Source organism: Scylla paramamosain, chromosome 7 (assembly GCF_035594125.1).
Source record: "Scylla paramamosain isolate STU-SP2022 chromosome 7, ASM3559412v1, whole genome shotgun sequence".
Lineage (NCBI taxonomy): Eukaryota > Metazoa > Arthropoda > Malacostraca > Decapoda > Portunidae > Scylla > Scylla paramamosain.
In genome coordinates this window covers 22,383,116-22,397,494 of record NC_087157.1, presented here as the reverse complement: position 1 = coordinate 22,397,494, position 14,379 = coordinate 22,383,116, and the positions used below count along the sequence as shown (strand labels likewise).

At 43.1% G+C, this 14,379-nt stretch overlaps 1 protein-coding gene across 4 annotated transcripts in view; it reads left to right on the top strand.

Annotated features, from left to right (window-relative positions):
- Positions 1 to 10,615: 10,615 nt before the first annotated feature.
- The window catches only part of LOC135102211 (uncharacterized), a 5,987-nt gene continuing 2,223 nt past the window's right edge, over positions 10,616 to 14,379 (top strand). The window contains exons 1-2 of one of the 4 annotated variants that reach the window (XM_064007049.1): positions 10,616 to 10,754; positions 13,617 to 14,379. The exon at positions 13,617 to 14,379 is cut by the window's right edge and continues 359 nt beyond it. In XM_064007049.1, the coding sequence (XP_063863119.1) occupies positions 13,636 to 14,379 (744 nt within the window). In that variant the 5' untranslated portion in view covers positions 10,616 to 10,754; positions 13,617 to 13,635. Of the gene's footprint in view, positions 10,755 to 10,778; positions 10,914 to 11,768; positions 13,483 to 13,549 lie in introns of those variants that run through there. The other 3 variants (XM_064007051.1, XM_064007048.1, XM_064007052.1) reach the window with 3 other exon arrangements.

Here is a 14,379-nt window from a genome sequence, read left to right as displayed (position 1 = left end):
CAAAAACTGTCAGGCATAAACTTTAGTTATCATCATCCCACTTTAATCGCATGGAGGAACTTCCGTGCAACTCATGACTAAACTAGGTGCTACTACCTATCACATTTAGATTACGTGTGCTAACTAGTTACAACGCTCTATCAATTCCTAATCTTTTGTCAATCATGTTATGGAAATGGTACTGTATTATACATTGTAGGTACAGTGTTTGCATCCAGTCATACAGTGCGTCGAATGCATGTACTTTTCGTGTGATGTATTATCACGACGACTTCAAATGACTGAATTTGTAGCCTCAATGAAGACTCATGAAGCGAGCTAATGGCTGAAGGTAAAGAGAGCACGTTAAGACAGGGACTCTTTAAGGTAATCTAACCTTGGTATGGTAACCTTGGTGAGGACTGTGGCTAACGTGGTGTGGTAGTGCAGTGATCAGTTACAGATACATGCTTTTTACAGGCGAGGCATGTACAGCGATATGAAGTTGGGGTGTACGTACGCTATATCTGCACGTGACCTCAGCTTTCATCTGACTCATTGGCCCACCATATACACAAAAATGTAAGAGAGAAGCTACAAGAATCCACTTACAAGAGGCAAATATTATTAGATCGTTCGTGGATTGACTACATCTGGAAAGTTTCAATATATGGGACATATTTGAGGGAGTGCTGGGGGTTCTTAAATTTCCATGTTTCTCAATTACTTTCATCTGACAGCAGTGGGAGTTACTGGAGTTTTTAAGTGTTTTCATGAATCTAGTGATACATTGAGAAGGATTCTGTATCCTTCTTAACACGATTAATAATTTGTGGCTCTTGAAAACAGACCTCATGATAGAACACTGCACTTGGTTGTTTTATGGTTGGGGCGACGGCGACTTTCAGACCTACTGCAATTTTTAGTGTTCCCGCTCTCACCCCCCCCCCCTTTTTTTTTTTTTTTTTATAAGCCTAGTGCGTGTACTTTGTTAATTTTATCTGCAATTTAGTGTCTGTGTTGGTTGTCTGCCTTGTTTCATAGGTGTTTTTACCTCCCATACATTCAATGTTAAGACCCAAGGTAGTGCACAGATCAGTAATCAATTTTGTGTTGTTGTTCAACAGCAACACTCATCAGAACATAAGCTTGGCTAGAACTGCCTGCTTATGGCTGTAGTATGATAACTCAATGTCATCCAATAGTTGAGTCCCTTTCTTTTATATATATATATATATATATATATATATATATATATATATATATATATATATATATATATATATATATATATATATATATATATATATATATATAGGAGGGACACTGGCCAAGGACAACAAAAATCCCCTCCCCAAAAAAAAAAAAGCCCACTGAGATGCTAGCCCAAGAAAAAGTGTCCAAAGCGGTAGTTGAAAATTGAAGGATAAGCGTCTTGAAACCTCCCTCTTGAAGGAATGCGCATTATAGGAAGGTGGAAAGCAGGCAGGGAGTTCCAGAGTTTACCAGAGGGGATGAATGATTGAAAATACTGGTTAACTCTTGCATTAGAGAGGTGGACAGAATAGGGGTGAGAGAAAGAAGAAAGTCTTGTGCAGTGAGGCCATGGGAGGTGGGGAGGCATGCAGTTAGCAAGATCAAAGAGCAGTTGACATGAAAATAGTGGTAGAAGACCGCTAGAGATGCAACACTGCAGCAATGAGAGAGAGGCTGAAGACAGTCAGTTAGAGGAGAAGTGTTGATGAGATGAAAAGCTTTTCATTTCACCCTGTCTAGAAGAGCGGTATAAGTGGAACCCCCCACAGATATGTGAAACATACTCCATACATGGATGGATAAGGCCCTTGTACAGAGTTAACAGCTAGGGGGATGAGAAAAACTGGTGGAGACGTTTCAGAATGCCTAACTTCATAGGAGCTGTTTTAGATGAGATGTGAAGTTTCCAGTTCAGATTATAAGTAAAGGACAGACTGGTGATGTTCGGTGTTGAAGAGGGGGACAGTTGAGTGTCACTGAAGAAGAGGGGATAGTTGTCTGGGAGGTTGTGTTGAGTTGATAGATGGAGAAATTGAGTTTTTGAGGCATTGAACAATACCAAGCTTGCTCAGCCCCAATCAGAAATTTTAAAAAGATCAGAAGTCAGGCGTTCTGTGGCTTCCCTGTGTGAGATGTTTACTTCCTGAAGTGTTAGACATCTATGAAAAGACGTAAAAAAGTGCAGGGTGGTATCATCAGTGTAAGAGTGGATAGGACAAGAAGTTTGGTTTAGAAGGTCATTGATAAATAATAAGAAGAGAGTGGGTGACAGGACAGAACCTAGAGGAACACCACTGTTAGCAGATTTAGGGGAAGAACAGTGACTGTCTACCACAACAGCAACAGGACGGTCAGAAAGCAAACTTGAAATGAAGTTACAGAGAGAAGGATAGAAACCGTAGGAGGGTAGTTTGGAAATCAAAGCTTTGTGCAAGATTATCAAAAGCTTTTGATATATCCAAGGTAACAGCAAAAGTTTCACCAAAATCTCTAAAAGAGGATGACCAAGACTCAGTAAGGAAAGCCAGAAGATCACCAGTAGAGCGGCCTTGACAGAAGCCATTCTGGTGGTCAGATAGAAGATTGTGAAGTGATAGATGTTTAAGAATCTTCCTGTTGAGGATAGATTCAAAAACTTTAGATAGGTAGGAAATTAAAGCAACAGGACGGTAGTTTGATGGAATAGAACGGTCACCCTTTTTAGGAACAGGCTGAATATAGGCAAACTTCCAACAAGAAGGAAAGGTAGATGTTGACAGAGTTGAAAGAGTTTGACTAGGTAAGGTGCAGGCACGGAGGCACAGTTTCGGAGAACAATAGGAGGGACCCCATCAGATCCATAAGCCTTCCAAGGGTTTAGGCCAGCGAGGGCATGGAAAACATCATTGTGAAGAATTTTAATAGGTAGCATGAAGTAGTCAGAGGCTGGAGGAGAGGGAGGAACAAGCCCTGAATTGTCCAAGGTAGAGTTTTTAGCAAAGGTTTGAGTGAAGAGTTCAGCTTTAGAGATAGATGTGATAGCACTGGTGCCATCTAGTTGAAATAAAGGAGGGAAAGGAGAAGAAGCAAAGTTATTGGGGATATTTTTGGCTAGATGCCAGAAGTCACGAGGGGAGTTAGATCTTGAAAGATTTTGAAACTTTCTACTAATGAAGGAGTTTTTGGCTAGTTGGAGAACAAACTTGGCATGGTTCCAGGCAGAAATATAAAGTGCATGAGATTCTGGTGATGTGGGCCACCTCTCTGTCATGTATAGCATGAAAATAAGTTGTGTTAAACCAAGGTTTGGAAGGTTTAGGTTGAGAAAAAGAGTGGGGAATGTACGCCTCCATGCCAGAAGCTATCACCTCTGTTATGTGCTTGGCACACAGAGACGGGTCTCTGACACGGAAGCAGTAGTCATACCAAGGAAAATCAGCAAAATACATCCTCAGGTCCCCCCAGCTAGCAGGGGCAAAATGCCAGAGACACCTTTGCTTAGGGGGATCATGAGGAAGGATTAGAGTGATAGGACAAGATACAGATATGAGATTGTGATTGGAGGAGTCCAACAGAGAAGAGAGGGTGACAGCATAAGCAGAAGGATTAGAGGTCAGGAAAAGGTCAAGAATATTAGACATATCTCCAAGATGGTCAGGAATATGAGTAGGGTGTTGCACCAATTGCTCTAGGTCATGGAGGATAGCAAAGTTGAAGGCTAGTTCACCAGGATGGTCAGTGAAGGGAGAGGAAAGCCAAAGCTGGTGGTGAACATTGAAGTCTCCAAGAATGAAGATCTCTGCAAAAGGGAAGAGAGTCAGAATGAGCTCCACTTTGGAAGTCAAGTAGTCAAAGAATTTTTTATAGTCAGAGAAGTTAAGTGAGAGGTATACAGCACAGATAAATTTAGTTTGAGAGTGACTCTGTAGTCATAACTAGATGGTGGAAAACTCGGAAGATTCAAGAGTGTGGCCGTGAGAGCAGGTTAAGTTGTTGTGCACATAAACGCAACATCCAGCTTTGGACTGAAAATGAGGATAGAGAAAGTAGGAGGGAACAGAAAAGGGGCTACTGTCAGTTGCCTCACACACCTGAGTTTCAGTGAGGAAAAGATTTGGTTTAGAAGAGGAGAGGTGGTGTTCTACAGAGTGGAAATTAGATCTTAGACAGCGAATGTTGCAGAAGTTCATGAAGAAAAAGTTGAGGGGGGTGTCAAGACACCTAGGGTTGTTATCAGAAGAGCAGTCCGACCTGAGAATATTTGTGGTCCCCTCCCCAGATGGGGATTGCAAGGCTGGTGTAGGAGTTGCCATGGTAATTTTGAATTTTTGAGTGAAGGCTGTGTGTGTTATCAAGTGCTTTAGTTTTCTGTGAAGGAAGAGAGTTGTCTTTAGAGGGCAGGCTGTGACTGTCCACTTGTGTTGTGAGACACAAAGGGAAACGTTCATTGAGGTCACAGCTGGGGTTTAATGATAAGTTCACAGAACCCCCTGATCCAGTGCTTTAGAACTCACTGGGAGTAACTATCGTTTTGGCAGATGCCTACTGCCTCCTCCTGTGCACTTGTTAGTTCAGCAACAGCAGTAGTTATGGCAGTCATCAACTTGTTATGACACTTTTCACCTTGTTATGGCACTCCTCACTTTGTTATGGCACTCTTCACCTTATGGCACTCCTCATTTTGTTATGGCACTCTTCACCTTATGGCACTCCTCACTTTGTTATGGCATTGTTCACCTTATGGCACTTCTCACTTTGTTATGACACTCTTCACTTTATGGTACTCCACTTTTCACATCATTGTCATGACACTCCACATTATTGTAGCACTCCACTCTTCACATTGTTATGGCACTCCTCTCTTCACATTATTGTTATGGCATTCCACTCTTCACATTGTTATGGCACTCCACTCTTCATATTGTTATGGCATTCCACTCTTCACATTGTTATGGCACTCCACTCTTCACATCATTGTTATGGCATTCCACTTTTCACATTATTATGGCACTCCACCCTTCACATCATTGTTATGACATTCCACTTTTCACATTATTATGGCACTCTACTCTTCACATCACTGTTATGGCACTCTACTCTACACATCATTGTTATGGCACTCCACCCTTCACATAATTTTTATGGCACTCCACTCTTCACATTGTTTTCACATTCCTCTCTTCACATTATAGCAATCCAATCTTCATGTTGTCCATCCAGGCTTACCTTGGAGGGTTCATCTACAGGGTTGAATGGTTATTGTAATATTTGAAGGTTTCCAAAGTTTCCAGTGACTTCCTGCTGACCTCTGGTATGTGCTAGATACCATTATGCACAACACTAGATCACTGATTTAATCTAAAGTCCAAAAGTTGACAGATTATGAGAAGTTTACTGAGCTCAACACTGTCCTCAGTTAAGGGATAGGGTATTCAGGTATGGTCTTCATAAAAGTAATTAGAGGACCAATCTGTGGTAAGCATTACATATATACTACCACTTAACAGTAAATCTTTTTGGTTATTGATAAGTATTTATTATAGGTTTAGACTGAACAGGTGATTTATAATTAGCACTTGAGGATCTTTAACTATGTAGGTTAATTTTGTGTGACCTTATCAGCATGATTGCCTTTGTAGTGGTGTGGACCTTGGTGTGCCTGTGGGCAGCCACAAGCAGTAATATGATCCCTGAAGACTGGATGAACTACTGTATCACGAGCAAGCACAGTAAGACTCAGCCAGGCCCTAAGAGCATTCTGTTTGGGCTGGTGGGTCAGGGAATGTGGGAAGTATGAGTAAACAGCTGGTGTGAAAATTACTGATTGGTCATGGATGGAATAAGGTTTTAAGACTCACAATGAACTATCATAATGTTGCTGTGTTTGCCATGGAAGGGCAAATTTTGCTGCACCAAAGAGATTGCAGAGGAAATTCACAGCAAGCACCCTTTCAACTTCAACTCTGATCACTGCAAGGGGGAAGAGAAAACTCTATCAGCAGAGTGCTGGAAAAACTTCATGCAGGAACAGTGTTTCTATGAGTGTTCTCCTAATGTGGAACATGTGTGAGAGTATTGTGGCTCTTGCTGCAAGTCTTGTGTAACGAGGAATGTACAAGTGATAATTAATCTGCTACATCCTTTGATAATCTTATCTGTGTGTTGAGACATCAAAGGATTGTGGTTATTATGGATTACTTAATTTCATAAGGACATTGATCTTTTTACATGAATACAACTGGTATAATTAGCTCAAATTGCTCAAAGGATTGAAATCTGTCCAGTTTGCAAGTAACACTGTATGTGGATTTATAAGTATAACTTGGCATATGTGTTTCCAAATATGATGTAATTATATCTAAAGATCTTCATGTCTTAAATTCAGTAAAAAAAAAAAAAAAAAAAAAAAAACATTGTACAGTGTTTAAGGTTAAGTAGAATTAAGAAGGAATATAATGTTGGCCATGGGGAATGAGGGAGGTGGATTGTAAGGAGGTCAGCAGGTCAGAATATCAATCTATATCTTGGGGACAGTATCTGGAACACAGGGTATTAAAGTAAAAGTATAAGTAATCAGTTCAAAGGATAAATTAATGTGCATGAATAGAAAATGGTAAGATTCTTCCTATGCAGGATGAAGAGGGTGAACAGTCTTGGAGGAAACCATCATTTCAATTTGTGCCTTTGTGTGCCAAGGACTGCCAGGCATAGTTCAATAGTTATGCTAGTGATTACACCTGTACTGCAAGATGGGTAATTGAATTTGATAGGAACACTGAGAATGGAACAAACACATGTCCAGCAAACTTCATTTGTTGAACCTTCAGGAAGGTGTATGGAAATGCCCCAACCTTCTATGAGATGAGGCAGCTGGAGGCAACAGTGCTCTTAAACAATGATTTATATACTTATTTGCATTTGCAGCATTGCAATGTCTTGGTAATATTGAACAGCTTTTTCATAATTGTAGGAGTTAAACTGGAATCTCCTTGTGGCAAAGGCATATATTTCTATAATGTTTCATAAAGGCTATACTATCACTTACTTTCCTTAACTCAAGGAACTGTAAAGAAAAATCTACAAGTGTTGCTGATATGTATAACTTTCACTTTGTCATCTCCTAACACCTAAGTGATGTACCCTCGTTTAGCTTCATTTGTAATATTCTATAATGCCATTATGGGGACTTGGTTGAAACTGAGCAATTTATCTGAAGGCAAGATAAATCTGTGGCCATGAGATACTGGAGGTAGAGATTTAACATTGGACCTGAATAACAAAAGGTAATGCCTTAGATACTGGGACCACAAGGATTGTCAGGTTCCAAGAGCAATTGTATGGTTTTTGTTTTCCCAGTTGCTAAAATACTATTTTAATTACATGGTCATCATTGCTCTGTGCCCAAATAATTTAACAGTACTCTTTTCAAGTAACACCTCCATTGACATAGAGTATTCCTCTGCACCATATGTTTCTGAAAGCTGTGTACCTAAAATTTCCATGTAACTGTTGTACCATACAGTCCACTTGCTACACCTTGCAGTATTGTTAAGACAATGACTGTTCCAGGATCTTGCTGATTGTGAATAAAATAGCTAAAATTCATATAAAACTGAAATCTAGGTAGATTCAGATGGCAAATTGAACCCTAGGCAGTGAAATTTGGCCTCTTGGTTTGATCAACATTAATCTAGTGTAAAAGTTGAGCCTAGAATATGTAGTTTGTAGTAAGTCCTAATGATGTGAGAATCTTGCTATCATCCTTTAAAGTTAATATTTGTATGTTATTGGCTCTTTAATTTTGAATGTTTATCTCCTCACAAATTTGGATCAACTCATTTTCATAGTTAATATTCATGCATTCTTGGCATTTGTTGGAAAGTTTTCTTTTGTTGTTCTCACAGGTATGGGACAACTCCTGGGTGTACATGAATGATTCAAAATTTTGTCTACAATTTTCATTCATTGGTACTGACAACTCAGACTTCAAGAAATATCAGTTCATGATCATGCAGTTGTTGAAATACAAGCAGCAGCAGTCAAGTGGTGAAGGAAGCAGCTGGGTGGATGGCAGAGCAATTTTGGTGCTGATGGCAGGCTGCATTGTGGCTTTGTATGCACTTGTGAGAATACCATTCCTTATTTAATGTGATACTCCTTGTGGTAGGAGTGAGTGGTGTTTGAAGTGACTTTCCATCCTCTTGCATTACCTCATTTACCCAATTAATTTTGAGAAGCTGATTTCAATAATTTGTAGTTTTATTTGTTATTGGAATGTTTTTTTTTTTTAGTTGTTTCCTAGATATGACTGTGCTAATGTACTTCTACTAAAGTAACTATTGTTACAGCAGAGGGCAAAGAAGCAGCCCATAACTGTTGTTTGAAGTGTCTGTAATATATTAAGACATGTGAACTGCATGTATATAGGGTTCTGATTGATGACATGTGTGATCAATGCAGTTCAACATCATCTGCATTACATTGCAATTTATGACAGCAGTTTAGTTCCTTCAGAGTGATGCAATTTTCAGGTATACAAGTATACTCTGCTTTGGCCTCATTGTGTTGGCATCAATAAAGGGTTGCATCCAGCATAGTTCTCTTGGACATACTGTAGAAGTATATTGCCTCCACAGCAGAGCAACAGTAGTGTTTTATAGAGTAGGCAGTGCACAGTGATGGTGCTTCCTTTTATTGAAGAGATCATATCATGTAAGACACTGTTCACTTGGATGTTTAATACAGTATCCAAATGATCTTAGCTTTTGTTCTTAGTTGTGTGTGTGTGTGTGTGTGTGTGTGTGTGTGTGTGTGTGTGTGTGTGTGTGTGTGTGTGTGTGTGTGTGTGTGTGTGTGTGTGAAGGGAACTGCTTTATTGTGGCTCTGGAATGCTACTCCAGTGCCAGAATAAATTCTTTCTAGTGTTTTGATCTTTAAGGTAGATTTGATGTACTACAGTTTTTGTTTGATAATATTAATTTTAAATTTGTACACTGTTGCAGAATAATTTTGATATAATCTAAAACATGCAGTTTCATGAAATATTTCGGTATTATTATAGTTTAAGCCATTACACACTACGTGGTAATAACCTACCTCATTTTGTTCTTCTCACTATTCACATCATTTCTAATGATTACACTACTTGTCGGAAATTAATAATAACGCCACAATAGGCCTGAGAATGCACAGCGCTCTCAACTTTTTCTAAGTCCACAGGTAAACATAAATGGTGTATTGTTGCCTGAACTTCAGTTGTTAGGTTAGGTTAGGGTTAGGTTAGGTTAGGTTAGGTTAGGTTAGGTTAGGTTAGGTTAGATTAAATTAGGTGCTTCTCAATGTCTTGTCAAATTGCGAGAGGGAGAGTTTGGGGTATTTTCCTAGATATAGAGAATTTCCCTAGATTTAGGGAAATTTCCCTAGATTTCTCTAGATTTTGGGGAAATTACCCATTTATGTTTACCTGTGGACTTGGAAAAAGTTGAGAGCGCTGTGCATTCCCAGGCCTATTGTGGCGTTATTATTAATTTCTGACAAGTAGTGTAATCATTAGAAATGATGTGAATAGTGAGAAGAACAAAATGAGGTAGGTTATTACCACGTAGTGTGTAATGGCTTAAACTATAAATTTACTAATATTTCCAACAAAAAATGTAATGAAATCCTAACAGAAGCAAGTCAACATAGTTCTCTGCAAGCTGCCTAAGCTGTGGTGGGATAACTACTACAAAGGCACATACATATAAGGCACTGTAGCCTCAACTAATATTGTTTAAAATATCAGAACTACTAGGTTTTAGTTATAAGAGTTAGACACCGAGACTAGTCCATACAAAAAGTTACTCCACCCTTACTGAATTTTAATGGCATTGCTGGAAATATTGAAAGATTATACTATACTTGAAAAATTAATGAACTGGTTACTACTCTTCTCTTCCCAGTAAGTCTACACACATTTTATAATATTGTGAGTCTCCTTCTGTCCCTCTCTCGGCTGCCTCCACTCCCCCTCGCCGCCAAGCATCCCGTCACACAAACCTCCTGATGCCTCCACCTGCTCCCAGGGCACGCCGTGGTGGGCTGCCGCTGGCCCGCAGCTTCAGGTGGTCCAGGTACGAAGATTGGATACCTTAGGGCCACAGTTAATTCATTAGTCGCATTATTCTGCGTGCCAGTCGCACATGCTGGGCCACACCCCCTCCCTTGCGTCATCCCGCTCCCGCCCCATCACCGCTCCAGGGCAAAGTTTCAGCACGTCACGTTATTTTTCACTCTTTTTCGTTTTCAATCCGTCCTGCCTTACTTGGGCACAAGGATCGTGTATTTATGTTCACTCAATGTCTAGCTAAAATGGGTGAACGAAAAGTTCGGTAAAATGAAGGCTGCCTACCACAAACCGAAAATATGTGTCGCCTACTACTACAACTTGATTGAAAGGGAAAGCAGACGCCGGCACTGCCAGACGTACAATGTTTATGTTCATGAACTTCCGAGAAATATTACTTTAAGACCCTTGTTCTCAAGGCCTTCCTAACTGAGTTCATGTAGGGTGTCCACTGGGGTTGAGCTAGGAACACCCGGGCAGCCGCGTGCCAGGCGAGGCGGTACGACCTCCTCCGTGTGACGAGTTGAAGTTCTCTAGGGGCGGCGGTGGTGTGTTTAACTTTTAAGCTCATCTTTTTACCAAGTTTACCGTGCCTTCAGACTTTATTATGTAATTTCCAGCGCCGGAGGATACCTTAGCAATATATATCGGAAAGGTAAGGCCAGTGAGAGTGTTGTACTAGAGGAGGTAGCATGACACAGACGACATTCCTTGAGAAATCTTCGCCAGGCACTGAGACGAGATGGTCCGCCGCCTGCGATGGAGAGAACAGGACGAGCGGCTCGTAGACCATCAGGCGCGACAAATATGGAATGTGAGATTATCTGTCTATGTATATCGATCTTTTAAGTCCCGATAAGGTCGTCTAATTAAGCTCCTTATTGCGTAATACAACGTCACCATATGGGGGCCGCTGACGGGGTGTCAAAACCAGGAGCTGGCTCGCTTCATATACGGGGATACTTCCCTGAAAGTGCTGATGTGCCTGGCAGGTTTGCATATTACTCATCAAGTGACGGGGAGAGTGATGATTCTTGGGGAGTGGCGAGTCAATACACGGCACCGTGTTTCCGTGTGGCCCAGAAGACGGCCAGCTGGCGCGCACCAGCCGTGCCCTACGTCGCTCACATTCGCTGCCTGCCCAGGATCCTCAGTGGTCCCAGTGATAACAATGTGTGCTATATGGATGACAAGACTCTGTGTGGCACCGTTGTAACGCCCTGACGACGTTGTACCCGGAATACTAACACGAGAAAGTTATCAGGTGTAGAAAATTAATATTTGATTTCAGCCAATAGCGACCTGGTGTGTGTGTGTGTGTGTGTGTGTGTGTGTGTGTGTGTGTGTGTGTGTGTGATATTCTCTCGGTACACATTATAGTAAGTGATATAAATGTATAACTTGACCACAATTATTTGGAGCTGATCCGACTTGTCTACTTCCGTGTGTACCAACGCCAGGTGAAAAATGGCCCTATTCGTGTGTGTGTGTGTGTGTGTGTGTGTGTGTGTGCTGGGCGAGGCGAGGCAGGGACCTGTGTGATGCATCGATGATCGGGAAGGAAATGTGGAGGGGCGGGTGTTTGCTCCGTCAGTCAACGTACCGTACAACAAGGCGGCATATTGTTAAAAAAAAAAAAAAAAAAAAAAAAAAACTATAGAAGTTGAAAGTAAGAGTGCAGCTGGAGGAGGAGGAGGAGGAACAACAACAACAACAACAACAACAACAACAACAACAACAATAGTAGTGGGCATGTATCAGGAAGGGATTTCGTTCCAGGAATGCCTCATGGGAGCTGTTTGGAGAATGAAGCTGGAGAGAGACTGAAGAGGAGGAGGAGGAGGGACGAACACTCATAATGGGGGAGGGTGCCTAAGGGGGCCAAGGGTGAGCGGCGGCTTAGTGAGAGGCAGAGATCAAGGAGAGCGTTGATGGCGCTGCGCTGAACGGGCGTGAGGGTGTGGGTGCGTGGGGGAGGAAAGGGGGGCGTCAGTCACCCTAGCACTTAGCAGTCTTGGGGAGGGAGTGACAGAAAGGGATGAGGGAATAGAAATTACGAGTACACTGGAACTTCAAGTTTGATCACCTTTGTTTTACCTGATGGATGACTACTAACTACTACCATAGTCATAACGACTACTACTACTACTACTACTACTACTACTACTACTACTACTACTACTACTACTACTACTACTACTTCTACTACTACTACTGCTAACAAAATTGATGCACGGAGGTTGTTCACTCCAACGAACTTACGGAGAGAAGAAGACAAAGAGGAGTTGAGGGAGTGTGACGGGTGTGTGACTGGGGGTGATCGGATGACGAGGAAAGGGGAATGGGGGAGGCGATGGGAAAACGGCCTCAAGTGTTACTAACGAAGGGAAAGTGTGAGTCGCATTCCTTCGTACGTACGTTCTTTGGTTTAGAAGTGACGTGTGATCTCCCCCACCTCTCTCTCTCTCTCTCTCTCTCTCTCTCTCTCTCTCTCTCTCTCTCTCTCTCTCTCTCTCTCTCTCTCTCTCTCTCAACTTATTTTTAATCTTGATAGTACAATTAAGTTATTTAAATATGATAGATATCTTAAAAACCCATTATTTAAAGTAATAGACTTTAACATTTTTACGTATATTTTCAAGATTAAGGTTTTTACGGTACGCTTGAATTGTTATTTTTCTTATTTATTCTATTTATTTATTCATTATTCATTTTCTTTTTGTCAACGTCAAAAAACACTGCATGTTCAGGTGGCGGTGACGGTGTCTGTAGATGCTTGGAGGAAATTCATAGCGGATGACAAGGTTAATTACTCGTATTGCGACATCTTCCTGCCAAACACATCTGTCCCACAAACACACACACACACACACACACACACACACACACACACACACACACACACACACACACACACACACACACACTTCAGCAGTCTATGAAAAGTATCCGTGGAAAGTTTTCCGGGAAGAATGGCATACGCCTCAACCATCAGTTTTACTCTTGTTTTTACTTCTTATGTTTTTATTTACACGTCATTTGTCTCAGTGGAGGCGCGCAGACGTGAGGGATTTTTTTTGCCCGAATTGCTCGGGGTGAAAGGGTGGAAGGCCATAAGCAGGTACTAGGCAGGTAGGGACAGACAAGTCAAGACAAATAAGTGGGTGATAGGTCAGTGTTGAGGTGTATGGATGTGTGTGTGTGTGTGTGTGTGTGTGTGTGTGTGTGTGTGTGTCCTGACGCTCCTCTGGATGGTTGGATACCGACGCCCCCTCTCTATCCACCCCTGGTTGCTGGTGATTGGATGGTGGTAATGGTGGAATAAAACAGTGGGACAGCTTCCACAAACAGGTCCTCGCAAAGCTTTGATGCTCAGTAATGTAGTAAGTGGTAATGGTTATCTTTTCATTGCATTATTCGACACATGAATACATGGATGCTTACACACAGGTACACCCACTCACACACCCATACACACACACACGGTAGATGGCTGATAGTGTGTGTGTGTCTGCAGGCGATGCTGGAGGGGCAGCATGGCGGCCCGCCCGCCCTCACCCTCCTCTTCCGATGACCCGCCCTGCCCCGCCTCCACCACCTCGCCTTCACCCTCGCCCTCGCCTTCACCTTCGTGCTCAGAGCCTTCCTCCACCAGCAGCGGACTCTCCCCCTCGTCGGTGTTGCGAGGTCGAGTGTCCCCTGACGCGGGCAGCTTGGTGGCGGTCTCCACCCTCGAGGGGGAGGTAACCCCCGGGGAGGCCGAGCCTGACGAGGCCGCGACGAGTCTGGAGGCGCGGGCAGGCGTGGCCTCGCCGGGCTCTCCTGACCCTTGCTCCTCCGAGGTGAGCAGCTCCAGTCCGTCAGGCGGGGCCAGTCCGCCCTGGGCCCCGGACTCTTCCCAGAGCAGCACTTCCCTCCTGGAGTCCCGCCCTTCTTGGCCGCCCCCCAGACCCAGCCCTGCTACCCCTTCCTCCTCCAGCTGGGTGTCTCCTGGCGGCGAGGCCACAGTCTCCCGCTCCACATGGCGCGCGGCCTCCCCGGCGGGCGCCACGTCCTCGCTGTCGCCGGAGTCCCTCTGGGGTGATATGGAGGGTGGTGACGTGACCTCCACGGGCCCGCCGGAGCTGCCGGAGCCAGCGCGGCCCTGCTCGGGGGACGTGCCCTCCACCACCTCCTCTTGGCTGCCCAACGGCCACCTCAGCTCCACGCAGGAGGGCGGGGCGTGGTGCCCGGCCAGCGATGGTGCGTGGGGTGGCTGCGATCCCTGGCTGCCGCCCCAG